This window comes from Monodelphis domestica, chromosome 7 (genome assembly GCF_027887165.1).
Source record: "Monodelphis domestica isolate mMonDom1 chromosome 7, mMonDom1.pri, whole genome shotgun sequence".
NCBI classification, from domain to species: Eukaryota; Metazoa; Chordata; class Mammalia; order Didelphimorphia; family Didelphidae; genus Monodelphis; species Monodelphis domestica.
Genome location: NC_077233.1, coordinates 49,143,454 through 49,159,653, shown reverse-complemented (window position 1 = coordinate 49,159,653; position 16,200 = coordinate 49,143,454). Strand labels below are relative to the sequence as shown.

The 16,200-nt window shown below is 35.9% G+C and overlaps 1 protein-coding gene across 3 annotated transcripts in view; it reads right to left on the bottom strand.

The window, feature by feature from the left end:
* Positions 1-16,200, bottom strand: part of GRM7 (glutamate metabotropic receptor 7) — a 1,064,146-nt gene that overhangs the window by 724,949 nt on the left and 322,997 nt on the right. For all 3 annotated transcript variants that reach the window (XR_008913421.1, XM_007500141.3, XM_056804572.1), the window contains exon 2: positions 9,432-9,648. Coding sequence is in view for 2 of the 3 variants with exons in the window: in XM_007500141.3 (XP_007500203.1) it covers positions 9,432-9,648 (217 nt within the window). In the remaining variant the exon portion in view is untranslated. The remainder of the gene's footprint in view (positions 1-9,431; positions 9,649-16,200) is intronic.

Below are 16,200 nucleotides of genomic sequence, written 5' to 3'. Positions count from 1 at the left end.
TTTCATTGTTTAGCAAGGAGTTCTCTCCCCCAAAGCAGTCCCAAGTATGGGTGGAGCAGAGGTCCTCTCATTTCTGATCCAAGTAGAGTTCTCACTGTCAAAATGGGGAATGTTCCCAGTAGGGAATTGTTCCAATGAAGAATTCCCCAATGTGGAAATTTTTAACATTCACAAGTCTGAGAAATTTCAAGATTTACACTTACAACTTTGCCTCCCTTCAATCCAAATCATGCACAAGTCAAGAACTCACTCTGTAATGTCACTGATCCTCTTCAAAGATAAAAGACAAACAATAAGCATATTTGCTTTGTAATCAGTGCATGGATTCCCACTTTGCTTCTGCCACCCTTTTATGCTATGATCTTGGGAAGATCACTTACCCTCTATAGGCTATTTCCATTCCTCATTTATAAAACAAAGGGGTAGGACTAAATAGTCTACAAGTTATCTTCCATTTCGAAACTGTAATCCTATTCATATTACTTGCATAATGTTTCACCTAACCAACGATAAGACTTCTTCCTTGTGGCATATTATTTTTATTTCTAAATAATGCTGTCATTACATTGCTTGATTTCTAATAGGGCTCAGTAACATATTATTCCTTTATCCTGACAATCCAAGGAACACCCTCACATTCTCTTCTTCAAAGCAGCTCCAAGAATTGAGATATTTAAATTTGAAACTATAAGTGCCATCGTGTCCAATAAACAAAAACTAGTTTAGGCTAAGTATATCTCAGGGGGTAGTATGACAAGGTCCTTGAGTCACCTGTTGGGATGGATGGAGGAAAGTCAGTCTTAACCAGGTCTAAATTGATTTCTTCATCTACATCAGCATGAATATTGGAATTCTATGAAAAGGCACATCATTTTCCCCATCATCAGAAGAGAATCAATGAGGGACTGAAAAATATTAGACCACCTTCTCAATAGATAGCCACAAATTAGGGAGTTTTCATAGAGGGATGAATAATGAGCTTCAAAAACTGTATTTAATGACTCAAGATGCTGAATGGATTTATCTTTGATCACTGAGAGAGATCACTGACCAATTAATTTATTCTTAATAGCTAGCCTGATCAACAAATTGATTTTTCTTACCTAGAACTCAATCTCTTAGAATTTTTAATTGTTATAACACACATGTACACATTTTTACACATGAACTCAAGCTAACATGCAAGGATAAAACAAATTAATTTAATCAACTTGCATGAAGATTAAGGATATATATATATATATATATACATATATATATATATATATATATATAAAGCATAAGTATATAAAAACTTTGTAGGAAACACCTTTTTAGTAACTCTCCATGAAGGTAAACTGCAACTCTGTAACAACCAAAATAAATTCCAGGGATTTATGCAGGATCATCATGCTTAGAAATATCTGAATGGGATTTGAACCCTTTTCTACCTGACTTCAAAATTATAGAGTATATAGTTACATAGAATGTCACAGTGAATACATAAATAGAAGAATTTGATGGCCCCAGAGTTCTGGACTTGGGGTCAGTAGGATTTGATTTGATTTGATTTGATTTGATTTCAAGTCTTGCCTCCAATATTAGTAGTTATATGACCCTAGGCAAGTCACGTAATCATTTTCAGCCTCACTTTCTTCATCATTCCTTTATGAATTTCTAGCATGACTAGATTGGAGCATTTCCCACCTACATGGAAGATCTAGGAGGAGGAAAGGTATGACATATAGTGAATGTATGATCTTATTTTTCATTTATTTCTGCATCATTAAAACCATGTAAATCATGATATGTCTAAATTTCTGAATCAATGAATTCGCCTCAAAAAAACGAACTATATTTGTCATAGAGTAGGGACGTAAAACTAGATATTGGTAGTAGTTTTCATGGCTTAACTTTTATTTTCATATTTTTATTGGTCATTGTTTTAAGAGCACCCACATACATAACCAAAAGCTCCAAATAAAGCCAAAGATACACTGATGTGAAAGATGACTTCACCAGCCATCACTTAAACTGTTGAGCAATATTTTTATTTGACTTTCTAGAGTGAATAGGGAAACTAAGACCTAGCTAACAAGGCTGGGGCTTTTCAAAGCTCCTTAAGGACCAAAGTGGAGTGGGCCTGGCTCTGGGGGAAATAGCCAAGGCATTTATAGTCTGACTGTCCTCTAGTGACCAACAGGGTTACTGCAGCCCCCTGGAAAAAGATCTTCCTCCCACCTAAGAGAGAATAACAGACAAGCCTGGATTGGTGACAGAAGTAAAGAGATTCTTCTTGGGCAATTCAGATATCACACACAGCTAACTAAAATTTCCTGCTGGACAATTAATTCTCTGACCAGATATTTTTGTGTAGGCTTAAGTAGGGTCTCCTTTGAGCCAAATGTCTAAAAAGTCACAGAGAATAGCCTGTATCACAAAAGTTAGATGCAAGTAAAAATCCTAACAGGCCAAAGAAATGGAGGTTTTTTCAGAACGATGTCTATACATACCTTACTATAGGATTTGATGAAGACATCATAGATAGACTTATTGATGTGATCAATGACAAACTCAGACATGTCTAGGGTCAGGAATGGCTAAACCACAAAATATTACAACCCTCCTTTGGGGACATCATAACTACAAACATCAACAAAGATCTGTTGCTCACATATTACGTGTGGGGCACTGTGTTAATAATACCAGGATTTTAAAATCATGATTCTCTAGCCTTAAGTGACTTACAATCTATTTGTAGAAACTGGATATATTTAGAAAACTATAAACAAATCAACATAGGATTTGGTCATTTTTGAATTGAGAAATGGATTCCAAGAAAGATTCCTGCCTCAATACTAGCTATATCTACCTATATTCTGTCATCTAGATGTTTCCAAATCATTCACGTTTGTACTGTTTGTGCATAAATACAGTCAAATAACATGTCCAGTGTGGATGACAAGATTGGACAATTATTATATTTTTGACCCAAACTACTAATTTGGGAAGTAGAGGATATGGTTAAAATTAAGGAAATGAACAGTTATATTAATAATTAATATTAATGAAGGAAAGTATTTTTATTCTTGTGATACATAATTATAATTATGCATCTGGCCTATCCTGTAATATTTTATGTATTTTATTCTTTCAAAAGCAAAAGTAAAATTATAATAGTTGATCATATTATCTGGACCAAATTGATGTGACTGAAACAGTCTGGCACAGCTAGGTGGTATAGGGATAGAGTGAGGAAATCTGAGTTCAAATCTGAGTTCAAATCTGTTTTCAGATACCTGTTAGCTATATGACCCTAGGTAAGTCATTTAACCCCTATTTGCCTCAATTCCTCATTTGTAAAATGGAAACATGTGACAGAAGGAAACAGCAAATCATCTCATAATCTTTACCAAGAAAATCCGACGGAAAAAGTACAATGGATCCCATGGTTGACATGGCAGAATGACTTAATACCAACAAAGAAAAGGAATGATCAACACTAACTCTTTTGTTTGGTATTTAAAGTCCTCCACGATATGCTACAGTCTCTGTTACCAGAATTATCTAGTATTAGTTTCCCTTGTATTTTCAACATCCATGCCAAACCAAATTATTTGCTTTTCCTTCAAAAAACATTCCATTTCTTGCCTTTGTCCTTTTGCTCCTTCAGTTCCCCATGAATGGAATGTTCTCCCTCTTCACCTCTTCCTCGGGGAATTCCCTTCCCAGTTCAGCTCAGGTGCCACCTGTTACAAGAAACCTAACCTCATTCTTCTCTTCTAAACCCCACTGCCCCATGATACTGCGTATTTACTCGGGATATTTTGTATAAACGTACATATAATGTGCATACATATTATTTCTGGGATATAAAGTTAGTTTCTTGAGGGCAATGAGGGTTTTATTTTCATGCTTGTATTTCTAGAAAGAGCAATGCCTCATGCATAACTTAATAAATGCTTGATTAATTGAACTGGATGATTGAATGCTCTTAAAATAGCATAATTACAGACTACATCTATGAGATTGATAAGTCTCATATCAAAATAGATAGAGAGCTGATTTTGGAGCCAGGAAGCATTGGTTCAAATCCCACTTTAAATCATAAAGGCTGTGTGATTTTTTTTTTTAACTGCTGATCTGCATTTAGGTGCTGATCTGCATTGTTACAAGGAACTTTCTCATACAGGAGTTCCTCAAATCAATGAAATCACAGGTCCAATCTCTATCCCCATAAGCTAAGTATTGAATTATTATACATTTCTTATCTGAGAAATAGAAATGTATTCAGAATGCTCCTCTATTTTGGAAAGGTATGAGTATTTCAAAGCTACAAAGGAGTCAAGATTCTGACTTACTATTTTCCCACAATTTCAAAAGTTATTATAGAATCCTGGAAGTCTATGAGTATTTGATAATCTCATGTTAATAAATATGAGCCACATTATGTCCATAGGATATGATATCTCTGACCACCATATGGTATTATAAATATTTAGTTTACCCTCTTCCAGGGGGAAAGTGTTTAAACAGATTTTTCACCCTGGGATATTATGATTAATTTAAATTTTAAATTAGAGTAGTTTGGGGTACTTGGTCATTCCTTGTGATATTAACTACTAAATTGTTTTTGCTAATTCTGGCGTCTGGATTCATCCAAATGAACTGAGGTATTTATGCCCCAAATCATATCATCCTGAACCAATACCAGATTCTTTTCTTTTTGGAAAGTCCTTCTTCAAAGAATAGCATTCTCACTTCTTTAATTCTTCCACTCTTACAGAACAAGAACAAAGGCAAATTAGAGGTAAAAAGACTTGTTTCGGGTCACAACTAGTAAACAAGAACAAGAATGATAGCTATTGAGTTTCCCTCTCTCAGTTTGGTAGACTTCTGCTTGCCAAAAAGAATTGCATGGCAACTTGCAAAGATACTGGCTGGTTTCCTCTGACATCATTGAGTCTACTTCCTTTTCTGGGGCTTATGGATTGTGACCTTGTAGGTCAGAGAAACTTAAAAAATCCATACTGCTCCTTGAGGCTATGTTGGTAAGATTCTTTGGGTCCTCTCAGAGCACACAGGCATGAGTACATGATTCAGGTTTCTTTGTTTGTTTGTTTTTAATTCTGATTTTTAAGCCCACAGAGAAGCTATAGCCAGCAATAACAGAGGTGTGCCTCAGGATCTGCTGTCACTGCAGCCAATTGGACCATAAAGAACAATCTTATTTGGCCCAGTCGAAGGAAATCCTGACCAACAGATGTGACCACATTACATGTCTCACATATCTCAAGATCTTTGAGCCAACAGTTGGACTCCACTGGTCTTACACACCTCTCTAAGTTTAAACCATCTATATTTTTAGGAGAGCAAATATTAATATAACTAATTATACCAGTTCTGACCTTCCAGTTTACCTTCATGCCTTCACTCAAATAATTTTCAAATTATCTAGGCTAACATGATACGGCACCCATTAGGTTTTTGCTATCTTGGTTTTGTCATGTTGATGTAATATTGTTGTTCAGTATGTCCATCTCCATATGATCCCTCTATGTGACTCTATGTGTAAGGGAGTTTGTCCATGGAGTTTTCTTGGGAAAGATACTGGAATGCTTTGCCATTCCTTCAGTGTGTTACTCTTTTACAGAACAAGAACAAAGGCAAATTAGAGGTAAAAAGACTTGTTCCAGGTCACAACTAGTAAATGTTTATGGTTCTATTTGAATTCAGATCTTCCCAACTCCAGATTGGTGCCTTTTGTTTAAAAAAATCAGCTACACATTAATAGGATGGAGCAAAGACATGGTCAGACAATAGTTCATTGATGTTCTATCCATTGCAGCTGCTAGCTGCCCCTTCATGTAGCACACTAATAGGTATCATTATAAATACTCAAGTGAATTTTGTATAATGACCTGTAGGAATAGTGATGGACCCTGGATATGTAATTTCACTAGTATAGGTAACTCTTATGTTGGAAAACTCTTAAAGCAACTATAACTTAGTTTTCACAGAGTTGCATAGACCACTAAGGAGTTAAAGTGAATTATCCAGGGTCAAAAAAAAGCCAGCATATCTTGAAGCTGATACTTTCAAATCCAGGTCTCCTTGACTTTAAGGCTGATTTCTAACCACTATGTAAAACACTGTCTCTCATCATGATACTTAAAAAAGAATAACAAAATAAAATAACAATAATTAACTTTTATATGGGCACTAAGCTTTTCAAAATGCTTTACAATTGTCTGACTTGGTAGACTTAAACTGAAAGGCAGTAATTGTGATTTTTATTATTCCAGGTCACCAAATCACAGCGTTTGAGGTTGCTTCAAGGATCATCTGATTGAATCCATCCCTTTCTAAAATATACCTAACAAATAGTCATGGAACTTTTACTTAAAGATCTACTGTCTTAGGGAGCTGATAACTTCTCAGAACAACCCATTCTATGACAATAACTGAAGATTATGTACCTTTCATTTACCTTAGCCTCCAAGCAACTAGCACCAAATCCTTTTAGCTCCTTCCCTGGCATCTGGCATGACTAATTAACCTCTCTTCTTTGTTACAATTCCCAAAAATACTTGAAGATAACTATCATTTTTTTTTCTTCAGGCAAAACATTTATTTTTTCACCCAAACTTTTTCATACCAAGATTTCAAATCCCTTTACTCTGAGTTACCTTCATATATAACTTCCAACTTGTTAATGTCTTTCCTAAAATACGGTCCCCAAATTAAGTTCAATATTCAGACATCATATGTCCAGGGATGAATATAATGATATAAGCACTTTGTTTATTTGGGATGGTATACTTCTTTTTATAGCAACTAATAATCACATTAACTTGTTTAGACATCATGTCTTACTTTTGACTCCTTTGGAACCCCTATATTCCTTTTTCATGTAAAATACTGTCTAGTTATGCCTCTGTCCTATCCTATTAATGTACAGCTGATTGTTTTTGAACAAAAGGGTGGACTTTTTGTTTACTGATAATAAATTTAATTTTATTGTAGTTGAATCATTGTAGGCTTTTGAAAATCAATGGCATCCAAATGGAACATTTAAATATCAGGCAACCTTTCTAAAATAACAGATCTCAAAACTGCAAGATAACTTTTTAGAGGTCATAAATTTCAACCTATACTTGAAGAAGAATCTCTTCAAAAATATATCTAACAAGTGGGACTACAGATCTTTTTTAAAAGAACTCTAGCAAGAGAAAATCAAGTGGTTTTCATTTCACATTAGAATGCTCTACTTGGTAGAATTATTCTCTTATAGTCAGCCAAAATCTGTTTTGAAGCAACTTCTGCCAAAAGTTCTTAATTTTATTCTTTGTAGATAAATAGACATTCTCTTCTGCATAACACATCTATAGACACCTGATGATAGCTATCATGTTCTCCCTAATGCTTCTCTCTTTTAGATCAAAGAACTTCAAATGCCTTCCCATGTTATGATTTCCATATTCTCCCCATTGACTTTCTCTAGGTATAAGTCAGTGTCATTTTTGGCCAAGTTTGACTAACCAGGGCAAAGTACAGCCTAGGATCTCTTTAATCTCCTATGATCTGGGCATTCAGCTACTCATCACAATCCAAAAGCATGCTAGCTCTTATCGTTGCCTCCTCCCAAAGCTGACTCATTTTGAATGAGTTAATTATAACCATAATATTTATTTATTAAATCTCCACTAATGACTAGCCCTCTCCCAATTTATAATTGCCAAGTTTCTTTTCTACATTGAAGCCAAGGGCTTATATTTCTTTGTTTTTCAATATTATATGATTTGTAAGACCATCATATCCAGTCAGGATATTTTTGTATCCTAACTATTTCATCCAGTATAATAGGTATTCCCTTCACCTACAGTTCAGAGTAGAGGGGAATTGAGGAGGCATCAAAGGAGACAAAGAAAGAAAAGCCAGAGGCTTCCAATAAAGATGACTCAGTAGTAAGAGAACCAAAAGCATCACCTCCTTCTACAATGCCTTCACTGCTGGTTAAACATTACTCTTATCCTATTCAAGGTTAATAAGGGAAGAATCAAAAATAGAAATTTAAAAAATAATAATAAAGTTGAAACAACTCCCTGGAGAAGGGGAGAAAAGGCAACAACAGCTGCTCCCTTTGGAGCCACATGGAGAATCAGGGTCAGGTGTTTCTAGGAATGCAACTGTGTCATATATTCTCAGTATATTTTAAAATCAGCTCTAGATTTTGAAATAGCTGTAAAAATTTGATCTCCTTTGAATTCATGGCTACTCATGCTGGGTAAAAAAACATTTGAAAGACAGATATGGATGGGGAGGTAGGAGATAAGAGTGACTTCAGTTCTTAGGATAGTAGAGCTACAGCTAAAAGGAACCACAAAGTCCATCTAATCCAACTTAATTATTTTAAAGATGTGGAAACTGAACTTATGGAGCCATTTGTAGAAAAGCCTGGACACCAAGAAATATAAATGTCTATAGTGAAAACCTCACAATCCAAGTTCTTGTTACCATTGGTATTGTCTCTCTTTCTTTGACAAAGCTCCCTGTTTCTGTCATCTTCCAGGATAAAAGTGTTACATAAACATCAATAGGAAGACAATGGGGGAGGGCAGACAGATTGTTGCAGAATTAAATAAAATAAGCATGTAGTTACAGAATGACATCTCCTTAGGTAGAGTATTTTGTGGACCTAAACTAATGAGTTGTCTGAAAATATTTACAAATGTAAAGCAGAAAAAAGACCTTTTGGGTATCACTTAGAATGATATGTAACATAGCCTATCTTTGAAAATCTGCCCATTTGAAGATAACTGATGGAGTGTGACCAAGTACTTATGGTCCTTGGCTCTATCTTGAGAAAAGAAAAATAAATTCACCCCCCAAGTCTGAAGTTGCTTGGCTGTATTTGTCTCCCATCAAAGCAGAGATTTCAGTGTCATAATTATTTTCTGATATTTCTATAAAATTTATTCTGGTTGGTATTAGGCACAGGGAATGCTATTAGCATCCGTAATATTATTCTTTCAAAGCTGAGTCTTAGCACCATGGTTATTTCTTATGGCCCCAAATCTTTGTCTTTACTTGAATAAGGGGCCATTTGGCCATTTATTAATAAATGCAACTATTTACAAATGGCCAAGTTTCCACCTGGGAAATAACATTTATCCACATTTTATGAGATTTTAAGCAACAGACATATCAAATCTAGTAAAATGTTTCTTTTGTTTTCTACTAGCACATTATCAGTTTAAATTTCGCACCCTTAAAATTTTTATTTCTGAAAGCCAACCAAGTGTTATAAATGATCATGTCCCAAATTCACTTTAGAAGAAGTGTGAAAGGAAAAAAAAGTTGGAGTGATGTTAGGATAATGTAAACTGAATAAAACATAAGAACAGAGTTATTTATAGGGTGTTAGTCTTATAGTTCAGTACTTTTCCTACCTGCCTCTTTGGAAATCTGGGTGAAGGATTCAACACCTTTTTCTCCATAACTTCCTTCTGATGCAAGAGTAGAGACATAATTCCATCCCAAAGCTTTCACAATATCGACCATGGCCTGGGCCTGGAAGGAGTCTGGTGGGACCACTCGAGAGAAGAAATCATATCTCCGGTCATCACTTAATTCTGGTGCGGTTGAAGCATAACTAATCTGGGGAATCTGGAAAGGATAGAAGATGACACCAAAAATTGATCAAGACATGATATACAATGCTACTAGCAGTTTAATTTAAACCCAGAGCTTGTGCCAGTTAAATATGATAAGAACAGGTCGCTTATTTTTGCAGTCTAAAATTTATTATTTGTTAGTATAAGAAAATGACTATCAGAGTTGTGAGAGATCTTGGTGGCCAGCCAGTCCAACACCCACTTGAAAAAAAAATTAAAAGTGACCATTTAATTTTTCCTTGAAGATCTACAGCAATAAGGAATATTATTTCCTCTAATGAAGGTCATTGCATTTTTTGGACAGATATAATGGTTAGAAAATTATTTTCCCATGTAGACACCCCCTGCCCTTGACTTCAAACTGACTTTCTTGGCTTCCAACTGTTGTTCTACTTTTTGGGGGGTGAGTTGGGGGTGGGGTAGGATAATTCTTATCTCTTTTCCACCCAATAGTTCTTCAGAAACCTAAAACGAACACCAAAGCCACCATCACATTCTCTATACTAGGCTAAGCCTCACCAGTTTTTTCACCTGAGCCTATTATAGTGTGATTTTCTAGTTCACCAACTGGAACAAACTCTAACTTGGAATTCTGACCTTTGAATCAAATTCCATTGACTTTGGGATCCACAGTGACAAATGCTCATGAATTTTCCCCCTTTGAATATAGTAAAAATAGACTTCAGATCATCAAATGATGAAATGTGGCAGTCAGAGAATTTTGCCCTCATGTTGAAGAGGTAGAAAAACTGGAAAGCCATGGTGATTGAATGGGATAGAGGTTAGGTAGGAAAAACTATAGTAAAATAGGTGCTGAATGTATTGAAGTGGAGAGGGACTGACATGGAAGACATATAAAAAGGAGGGATTTAAAAATGATAGAGTGGACTTAAAGGAGTAAAAGGGAAAGATGAAGGAGAATTCACAAAAGGAGACGCAAGGAATATCCCTACATCTCTTATCTCCTGTGCTGGAGGTATGAGTGAAAAAATAACCAGCTTTGAATCCATCATTCGGACTGAGAAGTTATGACCAAATCAAGTTATCCAGACTTGTGTCCTTGGGGAATATTCAGAGGCACCATATGATTCTTGGACCCATCCTTGGGTATATGACTGGCTCCTGCTTTCTCTGTTGCTGTCCAAGCCCTTGGCTATCGTATAGAAAAATTGCCATTCTATCTGCCATCAAAGATTGCTTCATTGGGCTTCAGACAAGGACAGACTTGTCCTTGTAGTCTTTCCCTATGTCTTTGGACTCCTTAAAATCCTCTCTGTGTGGGCTGATTTATCTGAAGTCTATTCACTGGCTTGTTGTTAAGGCTGTCTAATCTTCAAGGAACCTCAGGTTTCTGATATGTAATCTAGTTTAGCTTCTTAACCTAGCCTCAGAAAAGTAGCTCTATGGGTTTCTTCCAAAGATCTCTTTCCTGGAGCCCTTCTGTCTTACACCGATTCTCTCCAACAGCCAGAAGCAGACACCCTGGCTCTTCCTATTTAACTGCCCACCAAGTTAACATTTCCCGTCAGAGGAATACTTCCAAGAGGCAGCTTTTTGGCAGGACAGAAATTTCTGATGAATTTTGTGCTCAACGATTAAAGAAATATATCCTCATTCAGGTTTTTAACTCTGTTTCCTCAGTTTTTTAAATCTCTAAAATACCCTTTTAACCCCAAAGGTAAGTGATCTTCAAGACCCTATCATCAGAAAATATACTTTCCCAAACAATAATAGCCACACTTTCTACCAAGGACAGAGGAACACCCTCAAGGTATGGTTGACAACATATTCTTTACTCACACACACACACACAACACATGCACCATCACCATTATCATCACTGTCACTATCACACAAACATACATATATTTGGATGGGTCACTAAATTATAGCAGAGGTGATGATAATGAGATGCACAAAGAAGAAGAAAATATGAAGGAACAAGATGAGCAGAGCAGCAATAAATGTGCTTCTATGATGGTTTATCAGCAGCTAATGCCAGGCTCTATGAAGGTAATTATCCTAGATAAGCTTCATCAGCAGGGAGACTTCAAACATTGGAGACCTGATTCTGACTATTTATCAGGAAAGTCAATCAGTACTGTATCTGATTTCATTGTTGGGACACTCTCAGGGCCACATGACCCTGGGAATTCCTCTGATGAGAGGTTATATCATTATATAGTAGTGGAAAAATCACTGGGGGTTCAAATTTCAGCTCTGCTGATAGTGTGTTGTGGGTCTTTAGATAATAATAGCTATGATTTATATGATGCTTTAAGGCTTACCAAATGCTATATATATGCTATCTTATTTGGTCCTTACAATCTTTGAGACTAACAGAAATTAAGTGTCTTATCCAAAGTGACCCAAGTGATACATATTTGGGATCATATGCAAACACAGGGTTTCCAATTCCAAGTCTAGGGCTCTTAACCACTTTGACTCCTAGATATCCATATAGCTCTGAGCCTCAGTTTACCTCTCTGTAAAATAGAGGAAATGATACTTGCCCTACCTTCCTCATAGAAGTTGTCAACATCCAATGTCATAACCTTAAAGAATTGTACTGTTACCTATTATTGACATTGTTGTATGTAATAAAAATTGGTGTGACCCACCCACTTAAATATAGATGTAGGGAAAAATCCCTTGCCTGTATAACCCAGGGTCATATGTATGTAGGGACCCCATTCATCTGTTTGTCTTCAGGAAATAAGAGGGAACTGGGCTTAAGCTGACCTGAGATTGCTAGGAGCCTTTATTTGTGCTGAGATTTAGTTCTAGCTGGGGCAATATAACTGTTTGCTGGAAAGCATAGCTGAGACGTGTCTTGTATTTATTTACTCTTCATGTACTACATCTGGAGAAGAAATGGATAGTTTGACAAAAAGGGCCACTTCCTAACAAACTGTCTCCTAAACCAAAGAACCTAGGGGTTACCAGATCATTAATGATTTTGAGATAGGAGATTCCTTCAGGTCAACTATTCCTCTCCTACTTTTTACAGAGGTGAAAATAGAAATGAAGTGATTTCTCCAAGTTCCAATAAGGGGCAGTGTTGAGAGTTGAACCCTGGTCAAACGTTTAGTCTTTTTTAAAATTTTAAACTCTTACCTTCTGTCTTAGAATCAGTATTGTATATTGATTCTAAGACAGAAGAGTAGTAAGGGCTAGGCAAGGGGTGTTAAGTGATTAGCCTAGGGTCACACAGGTAGGAAGTATCTGAGGCCAAATTTGAATCCAGGACTTCTCGTCTCTGGGCTTGGCTCTCAATCCACTAAGCCATAGCTGCCCCGCAAAGTGATTATTCTTGAGGAAGAGGAGGTTGATGATTCTTGGAGGTGAGCTCTTTTTCTCCTACAATCATTTTTGCCCATAAACATATATCTCTCCATAACAGACTCAGGTGCCATAGAAAAACATCTTCCCCTGTGTCTTTGGCATACATACTAGAGCCTATTGATCTCTAATTCTGTGGAAAATACCAGTCTAGATAGGAGCAAAGTTTATTATTCACTAAAAATAAATAAATCCTATTCATTATTTATCAGACATTTGAGTCCTAGGTGATGCTATCTGTTCTATGGTTAAACATTTTAGATAGAACACCTCCTAGTTGAATAAAAACTTTTGGGTTTAAATAGAAAAGGCCACACAACTTCCCACCGAAGAAGTAAAAAGAAGAGAAGCCAAGCATAGCAATACATTTCCGTCAATTTCAACTTGCGGAAATTTAAAAGCTTTGTGCTAGCGCACAGATGCCTACGTCGCCAAAATCACTTTCTACCTGTAAACGAGCGTTAATAAAGATACATTCAGTCCTCTAAAGGAACAGCAATTCCACTGTGAATTTGCATTTATGTTGCTATAGTAAAACATCAGAATTGTAAAATACCCCAATGCAAATGCATTTTCTAAACTGTACCCACAATTTCAGGAATGAAAATTCCTGCGAAATAGGTTTCTTTCTTCCCAGCCCTATAGAGCCTCCCTGGCGATGATTAAGATCCATAGTCTATCCTCTTTCATTATACATGTTGGTGGATTTCTCATTTCAGACTCAATGCACCTCTCGAGTTATACAAACTTGCCCTGACCTTGTCACCCTTATCTCTGTGCTCAGAAGAAAGCAAGGCTGTAACTAGAAGTTAGAGGTTACAGAGAAAGTCACGCAGGCAAAGGATGTACCTACCTAAACATATCTTTGCAATAGGAAGGAAAGGATGGAAAGAATATGGGCAGCATATAAACTAATAGTTTCATATGTTCATTTGAATGTTTGCAATTCTATTTGAGCCAGCCAGCTCTGCTCTTTTGTGCTGTTTGTTGCAGATAGATAAACACTAAAGCCCACAACTGAGAAAAGAACAAGTCAACTTCTTCTTTATTTTTAACCCTTACCTTTCATTTTAGAGTGAATACTGTGTATTAGGTTCCAGGGCAAAAGAATGCTAAGAGCTAGGCCTTGCCTTGGAGTTAAGTGACTTGCTCAGACTCACACAGCTAGGAAGTGTCTAAGGTCATATTTGAACTGAGGACCTCCCATGTCTCTAGACCTGGCTCTCTACCCACTGAGCAACCTACCTAATTCCAGAAGATAATTTTAATGACTATCAGTATTATGTTATTATTTTAATAATAATTTATTTAAATATTTATTCATATTATTTATTTATTAATAATAATAATGATAACAAAAACCTTTGATTTTTAAACATAATTTTCATTAGGGCCAAACTGCTTCTGCCTGAGTATTTGACCCATGGTTTGTATCTAAAGAGGTTATCTGATTTAGTCTACTGCCTGTAGGCAGATCAAAACCTAAAAGAAGATGGATGATTGTGATCCTATTTCAGAAACCTCTAAGGATAAAAATTCCACATCCTCTCTTGGTATCTAACAAAATTCTTTATTGCTGCTATTCAAGTCCATTTCCTCTTGTCAGTCTGCCATGGAGATGGAAAATTTGTCTGACGATAAAGAACAACTCATAATAACATTTTAGATACATGAAGACAGGTATTAAGTGCCCTTGTGAGCCTTCTCTTCTTCAGGATAAACAACCCAAATACCTTTAACCCTTTCTCATAGGACTAGATCACCTTTCCTTTAATTCTGTTGCTCTGAATTCTCTTTATTTTCAAATGCATCCCTTTTGTAAAGGGTAGAGAAAATTGGACACTCTCACCAAGAAATAGCTCAGTCAATGGTGAATATGGAGAATTATTTTCTGTCTCTTATAGGAAATGAGGTGAGGTATCTTTTTTCCTCTAATAGTTATCTAGAAAATAACTTGGTATAAATCAACCTTGTGTAAAACCAAGCTCTTGGCTTTTGCTTCCATTTAGTGATAACTAATTACACTCACGCATCCAAAAGGGTGTATGGTTCTCGATTCCTGATGGTCATTCATTCATTCAAAAAAAAGCATTTATTAAGTTTCTACTATGTGTGATAGGATGTTCTAGACTTGGAGGGAAGAGGGATGCAAAGGTAAATACATCATGAGGCCTGGTCACATGGAATTTAGAATCCTCTCCTAACATGTGCTATATCAGAGAATCAGGATAAAAGAATTCCTAAACAAAGTGCTTTATAAGAATCTGAAGAAAAGAATGGGAAACATATGCATACATATGGTGTTTTGTTTTGTTTTGTTTTTGTAACAGTTGGGTTAAGTAATACTGAAAATCCATTACCTAAACTGAACCTTAAAGAATGTTTTAAAAGTGTAGAAATATAGAAACAATTCAGATTATCATAGATTCAGAGCTTTAAATGACTTTAAAGGTCATCCAGTGTTGTGGCCTCATTTTACATTTGAAGCACCAAGGCATATAGAACTTCATCAGTATAAAGCCTCAGGCTAGAAAGGGATCTCAGAGACCATCTAGTCCAAACTATCCCCCATTTTACAAATGGAGAAACTGAGGCCCTGAGGGATTAAGTCTAAGGTTACACAAATAGTAAGCATTAGAAATAGAACTTGAACTCAAGTCCTCTAATTCTAAATCCATTACTCTTTCTATTTTAGCATATTATCTCATTCCAGGTATGGAAAAAAGGACTGTGGAAATGCACAGAGGAAAAAGGTAGATAGGTGTATTTGGTATTCAGCTGATTGTTGAATGAAACACTAATGATGCAAAGGGGAATAATAGAAAACAAAACTAAAAAAAAAAAATTGGCTATAGCCATAATGTGGAGGGCCTTAAATACTCTACTCCTTAATTTTAGAGATTAAAAAAACTTTAAAAATTAAAATCTTAAGTTACTTATCCCACTTTCATGCTTTTTCTTACAACTAAATTAATATCACAGAAATTTTTGAGTACAGAACTGACATGGTTAGGAACACTGGTTAGGAAACTATTATAATTTACCAGATTAAGAGAGAAGATGAAGGTCTACATTAGGGAGAGCAGTGTTTAAAATGAGCATACTTAAATATTTTAGTGTCTTGAGATGTCTTCAGCAGCAAAGACCTCAGCACCAGTGCATATAAGTCAAAAACAAATAATAGGACACCAATAAAAATTAA